A 7274-nucleotide genomic window follows, 5' to 3' on the forward strand; every position below is an offset into this window, starting at 1 on the left:
TATTTATTTATATACAAGCGATATTCTAATTTAATATAATCTAAACTGAAAAGAGAGGATAGACCGTGACTACCTCAATGGGCTTGTTAAAAGTCAGACCGTGGATTGAATTGAACCTACTCGCAGAATATGAAATACCCCTAAACGATCACTATTGCTTGTACTTTGCCACCCTAGAAAGAATCATCGTTGTACCATTTTTGCAACTTCCACTGTCATCGTTAAGTGTGAGCCACACAAGAAAGGTTCCCTCTGCCTGACTGTTCAAAGATAAATTCGAGTGCAAAAGCTATGTAGAGCAAATGAGTGTACAAAATGGATGCATGTCGAGGCAGTAAATATTGAAACCACTAAAGTTCCACACTTCACACAACCCAGTCGAACTAAAGAAACAATAAAATCGGCAGCATGGTTAGCCAGCCTGCTGGTGTGGTCCAACACCAGCTAAAACCACGGCTCCAGCAGAGATTTCCCGGTCACCGCACGCGAAGGAGACAAAATGAGATCAATAGAATCAAATTCTACAACTTTGAGCCTAAAAGATTCATCTGAGCCAATCTAGTATAGCCCTTTCCAACTGCAAACGCAACCAAGGAGAGGACCAATACAATGACAAAATATACAAAAGTCAAAACTCTAAAGCTCTGAACATGAAGGATATTTGCAAGACAAGCAATTTCCCTAGCCATTAGAGTTTTCAATGATCAGCGACAGTGTGATATCATCAAAGGAAAAGTCAAACATATACTATACTATAACTTTAAATCTGTGCACAACGACCCTTGTAATTTACAGATAACAAAAACCCAAAGGATAAAAATATTTCAAAGAAATGTACACACTGCAAAACAAAATTATGACTTTTCCAAATCGTGTATCCCAGTTATCTTAAAATCTATTTTCACATGATATTGGTACATTCAAAGTTGGGATTCATGGTAGAGAGATATTGAAGTGCAAACCCCATCTGACCCTATTGGAAGGGAAGTTTTATACTAAAGGAAACTGAAAATGCAAAATCCAGACCTACAGTAACCTCTCAAAGAAGCAAAATACAGATCGAAAACTATCCATTTCTGGTTCAACATAAAAAGAACACCTGAATCTCTTTCGATTTCTGTTGACGATAAAATGTGAACACAGTAGTTACTCATCCTGTTTTTTAAGGGTCACCTCAAAGATGACTCCTTGGAGATTTCCCACAATGGATCGAGTCCCAACTAATTCATTTATCTGCATCCCACACCGCACAGCTTCACTAATGACCAATGAATCCATGCTACACGGGGAAAAAAAAGCAATTGCATAAGAGAGGGAAGGGAATTATAACAACAATAATTAAAAGGAACACTATACACAGGGAACTCTAGCACGCTGAAAAATGAAGCCATGATATCAAAGTAGTAATGAAACTTCTTCACATGACAAAATTTTGAACTACATAAAAGCTTGAATTCTAGGTGATTTAACAACTGGGTGTAAGGCACATAAAAATGATGAAATGCTGAAGATTTATGGCTTTTATTCTGACTCTAACAGGTATAGAATATATAGGACATAAGCACCAAAAGCAGAACCATAAGATTCTGGGTTTAGCAACCTGATAATGGGATTATGACTAAAACATTAACTGATAAAGGGATTTTATGCCATTCCCAGCTCACCACTTCGTCAACACATACAACACTAATCCAACACAATTTCCTCTTTGAAAATTATCAATTTAAGATTACCAGTGGTATTGATTCACTTACATTCATCACTAAATTAAACAAGAACTTTCCAGAATAAAATACTTTTGAATCATTAGCTACGGATGAAGGAAATGGGATCTACATTGTGCAAGGGTAAGAATGATCAATCACATTACAGCAACAGTTATTTAAGTTATACAATCATATAACTGTTGCTATAGGAATTATATTCAATAAAGTCCTTTCGGAAAAATGTGAAGAAAATAGAAAGTAATAACAAGTTGTGTCTTACGTCTTAGTTCGGGATACGTAGGCTAGTATGAATTTGCACTGCCCTTCCCTTCTATTTCGAAGAAGTTTTTCCACAGTATCGAAAAGCAAACAAATGCTTGACTGTTGAAAGCGTATGCATTGTCAAGGGCTTTTTCTTTTCTTTCAAACATGCTCTTCAATGGTGGGATGCAATGTATGTCTACTTATTTCATATAAAAGAAATATTATAGGGAAAAGTTCAATGAAATTCACCCATGTTGTTTGTTAATTGTTTCAATTTGATCCATGCATTTCTAACTTGAACAATGTCAACCCTGTAGTTTTGAGTTTGTCTCAACCTCCGGTCCATGTGATGCTGATGGAAAGCAGGTCACATACTGGACATGTGAGCAAAGGCCAGAAGTGGCGTCACTTTCCGCTATTTTTTTTAAAAAACTTACAAAGTTCTCTATCTATGTTCCACTTCTCTCTCTCACTCTCTCACTCTCTCTAACCTTTCTTTAGCAAACTACATACATGAAAAGCTTACTTTACCCAAGATTATGGAATGCAAATGCAGCACCTCCTCATCCATTGAGTGTTTGACCATGGGCCTATAACTGAACCGTGAACAGATAACAAAACCACAATCAATTAAGAGGTGGAAACAGAGGCTACAGAAACATGATATTAAATGCATCAGTTTTGGGCTCTATCATGTCAATGTATGGTCTAACTATAGAACATGGACTACAAAACCAAAAAGGTGCAACCATGTGCCAAAAAAAAAAAAAACAAGGTCCTTCAAATGCAGGTGTACTCTTACTATACTAGCAATATATTCATGTTGCTTAACTTAAAGGAAAAAATAACTATTGTGGATATATATGTCAGCTCCAAGAATCAAATCAAATCCATCTGAATACGTTTGTAAAATGTGGCCGATCTGCTCAGAATTTCCCCATTCTAGTTTCTCAGCTACTAATCCTGCATATACATGATTAAAAGAAATTATCAACGAAGTTCACTACACATACTCTATTTTCAGATTTTTCCCTCACCAGAACAGCATTTAGAGTTCTCAGAAGATGCATGCAGCTCTATATTTTTCTTCAGGATCTGGGACAAAACATAAAACAGTCAAATAACTAGGAGACTATAGATGACCTATCAAATCTCCTAGCATTACATTTTAATATCATGACCTTGCCTTGAGAACTTCCTCATTATGATCTGTTAATACAACTTTGCTACAAAATCTGCTGCAAAGTATTCCAGTAATACCTGCAAATTCGAAAAATCAAGCTACAGAACCAGCCTCGAAATCACACACCATATACACACACAAACACATAGAGGTCGTCTGTTTTTTCTTAACTAGCGGAAATAAAACACGTGTTCCATAACTTGTCAATAAGATGTCAATGGTCTATCAATAACATTTCAAACCTATCAATATTTTGTCAATAGTCTTCAGTAATTTTCACTTAATACACATTGACAAATTATTCACTATTCCAATGTTACCTTACATATGATTTTTTTCCCTCAAGTTAAGTAGGAGTGTGATGCCCTCTCTAGAAGCGCCCAAACGTGCATAGACGTGCAGACACACAAACACGCAGACACGCGCACACACATACACACACACGCACACACTGAGTTAAGCTAAATACAATTACAAAGCCAGATGAATCAACTGAAACTAAATTGTGCGCATGCATTCCACATATTAACCTTGCTCCAGCACCCTCAAGTACCATGTGCTTTTTGTTTGACCTCTTATTTTCCTAAGTCACTCAACCTAATCAGAGCTATATATTTTTCCTTGTTAGTAATCATTACTTTCAGCCTCTACTCATCTCATGCATTTTTAATGTTGAAGTAAAAGATTACTTATAGGGAAAAGGAAGAAAATTCTTAGAGAGTACATACCAACCCCAGAGCCTAATTCCAGAACAGTGCATCCTTGCAGAAGCTCTGCATTCTTTGAAAGGTAATCATTCAACAGCATTGCCCCAGGCCAAACCAGTTGCCCAGTCAGATCAAAATCAGCTGTTTCAAGACTAGTTAGAACTACAACCTGGAAGACTAAATAAATAAACAACCTGGAAGACTAAATAAATAAACAAATAAACAAATAACCAAAGGAAATCACAAGTAGTTTGCAATTTAATATGATGCCCGTATTATTTGAACAATAGGATAAGATATGGGAAAGACATGCTTCATAAGATAAATTTCATGTTCGTGGCATATTTAAAGCATACATCATGTATCACAGAACCTCGAATGTATGACTGAAGGAATTACTTCAAATTTCCGCTTTAAATTTTCAGAAAACTAAGAAATAAGAACTGAAGAAAGATACTCGTTGACACCTTAGAAAATTCTATTATACGGCACTAAGCTGTCAACAAGATCGACTACTCTTCAATTTATCCTCTTCAGTGTTCCAAAGTAAGAAATGGCAGCTGCAAATGCTTATGCATCCAAATGAAAAGTAACAGCAGCTAATTAACATACACAGAAGTTACATGGTGAATAACGCATTCAACCTTTCTGCAGGCAGAAATAAAATACGAGCTCAAGTTGAAACTACTATTGTTTGTTAGGAAAATTTGTAGTTAATAACATTTATCTCCATACAATGCAAATTTTCTTTTCACCTAGCAATCAAGATTTTATTTAATTTTGATGCTTAATTAAAGTATGAGATACTAAGTAGGTGATGGTGAACTCTTACAGGGGCCAGTCAGTTATGTCAGGTTTGGTGATTACTAAAGCTTCCACCGTTGAGCTGTAAACAAAGTTTAAAGTAATAGCTTCATTCAGATTAGACTCTTCTCAAGTTTTGATGATCCAATAGAGAACGATTCATAACCCTTATTATTTAAGGTTTTTTCAGCTGTGTAAAGTTCAGTTGCAAGAATAATAAAGGGTAATATATAAGAGTGCACTAATTACATGAAGAGTTCGTATTGTAAAGCTATATAACTAACCAAAAATAATAATAATGCTGCTATTTCCACCCCCCCCCCCCCCCCCCCTGTCCTATTTGCCCACCCACGATGTAAATTTGAAAAAACACAATCCTACCTTCCACCCACCATTATTCCTAAAATACCCTTTAATTATTAATTCAAGCAAATTCTCTTTGCTAATTATTAGTAGTTGAGATATGGAGAGGATCAAGTTGTGTTTGATGGATCGGATAAATGTTTTAGTCTAATATTTTGATTTTCTGGATCTTTTAGCTTTTTATTCTCTACCTTGTAGCTTCTGCAAATATTCTGGATAAATATACAAGAAAGAAAAAAAACGTGTTAATGTTTAGTCTTGTTTATGCACAAGATGTTGCACAGTTTATCCAAACATCCATGTGTTGTTTTCAAGGAGGCCAACACCAAATTGTTCTACAGGAAGTTGATAAAGCTACATTTGAGTCTAGATGGTCTAATGTAGTGCACAAGTACATTTTGAGATGGTAGAATTTAAATTTTCCTTGAACTAAGTTCTTTATGTTTCATTAAAATTTCTTCATCATTGATGTGCAGTCATCTGCTAGAAAGCTAAACATTAACACCTGACCTCTTCATCTCGAATCACCTTATAAATATGGAATCTTGGGCAACTGAGGAGTCATACGTTTTTTTTTATTTTTTTGTTAAACAGTAGAATAGGTGGGTTACTTGAGTTAAGGTTTTTTCCCTAAGTCCTTAGAAGTAATTTTACAGAGGGGTAAATTTCTCTTCAAAATTTTAAAGATAAGGTGGGTGGGGAAATAGGACATGTGGGTGGAAATAGTAGCACTCAAAAAAATCATGGTTTCTGAACTGTCCTGGTTTCTTTAAGACGTGCACAACACAAGCAATACGGTGTTGCATTTTCAGAAGACCATTGTTTGATGGGTAAGTTGGCTGCAATATGCCAAAACTTCAATTTCAATCTAAAAATTGTATGACAGAAAATTGTTTGAGTTGGGTCACAATCAAAATGGAAGCAGAAAATTAGAATTGAAACATTAGAGAGAGAGAGAAAGAGAGAGAATCCACTTATACTCATGTGCAATCGACTTATATGGGTTCATGCTTTCATTATTTTCAGTTAAAATGGAAAAACTAAACATAGAACAAACTTACTTGAAGCAGACTGGAGGCAAAGCAGCTCAATAACTTGAGACCCAAATGTGAAAGTGGTCAGCTGGTAACTGCACCATTGATTAATTGTGAATTGAATTATCAAGCTTTTTATATTTTAACAATAATATTATTATTATTTTCACAAACAAAATCACAACAATTGTACAGAAAAAAAAGAAAGAAAAGGAAATAACCACAAAACTTAAAAAGACTATCTTCCTCTTACTTGTCATCGATGAAGAAAGATTCATCTAAGCAAACTATGTCCTCTTCTTCTCCTTCTCCTTCCATTTGCAGCATCCGCTATAGAAATGTTCTTTCCTCTTCTTCCACTCTGACTCTGCCTTTAGGCGCCGCTTTTTGTGTCGCTTACGAGGCGAGGCTCTCATGACAAGAATGAGTATATCACTCATTCACTGGACTGGACATGGACCCGAGACTCTACAGAGAGGTATTGGGCCTCCGTGGGTAAAGTTTTGGTGCTCAAGTATTTTCCCCTGTAGGCAGGGTAAAGAGAAGCATTTTTCTAAATAAAATTCACCCTTTCATAAATATATGATTCTAGTTCTTTTTTTTTTCCTTGTGTTTACAACTAGCGTGATTTATATAATTTAATGTATACTATAATTTCTAGAAAAACTATAGAAATTATAAATAAATAAAAATTATCGTAAGATTTTAAGCTAATAACTTTAGCTAGCACACCCATTAAAAAATTCATAGTTCTGCCCTTGCTCCTAATGGTTGGAGATGTGGTTGATATTAGACCTGAAAATATTGTACACGACTCGTTAACACGACACGAATTCGTATGAAAATTTCAGTATTTGGGTCTGAGTTATCGAGTCGCGTTGATAACGGGTTGACCCGTTAGCCACCCATTAAGCTAACGGGTCGTGTCGTCAATTCGTGAATACCCGTTAACCCATTAATAGCACAGGTATTTTTGTAAATTTGTATCACTTTCTTTTTTCTCCTTCTCTTTCTTATCTTTCGTCTCTTCCCCCTTCATTCCCCCGACTCTTTCTCTCCTCCAACTCTCTATCTCTCTCCCTCTTTCACTCTCGCCGTGCCACCCTTTCTCTCCTCCTCCTTTACCACTCAGTGATAAAGTCCTTGAAGATGTCCAGAGATTACCAAGGAATTGAAATCTGCTCAATTTGGCTTTAAGGTTGTAGTTTAGGGG

At 35.8% G+C, this 7274-nt stretch overlaps 1 protein-coding gene across 1 annotated transcript; it reads right to left on the reverse strand.

Annotated features, from left to right (window-relative positions):
- Positions 1 to 861: 861 nt before the first annotated feature.
- Positions 862 to 6482, reverse strand: LOC110773224 (Putative methyltransferase family protein). The gene is made up of 8 exons (XM_021977725.2): positions 6315 to 6482; positions 6089 to 6156; positions 3882 to 4001; positions 3157 to 3230; positions 3008 to 3065; positions 2832 to 2933; positions 1987 to 2098; positions 862 to 1279 (listed from the first exon to the last, which is right to left on the reverse strand). Exons 1-8 carry the CDS (start codon positions 6386 to 6388, stop codon positions 1147 to 1149), a joined length of 741 nt encoding a protein of 246 aa, XP_021833417.1. The 5' UTR covers positions 6389 to 6482; the 3' UTR covers positions 862 to 1146.
- Between the last annotated feature and the right edge of the window lie 792 nt (positions 6483 to 7274).

The sequence above is a fragment of the Prunus avium genome, chromosome 4 (assembly GCF_965620075.1).
Source record: "Prunus avium chromosome 4, drPruAviu1.hap1.1, whole genome shotgun sequence".
Taxonomy (NCBI): domain Eukaryota; kingdom Viridiplantae; phylum Streptophyta; class Magnoliopsida; order Rosales; family Rosaceae; genus Prunus; species Prunus avium.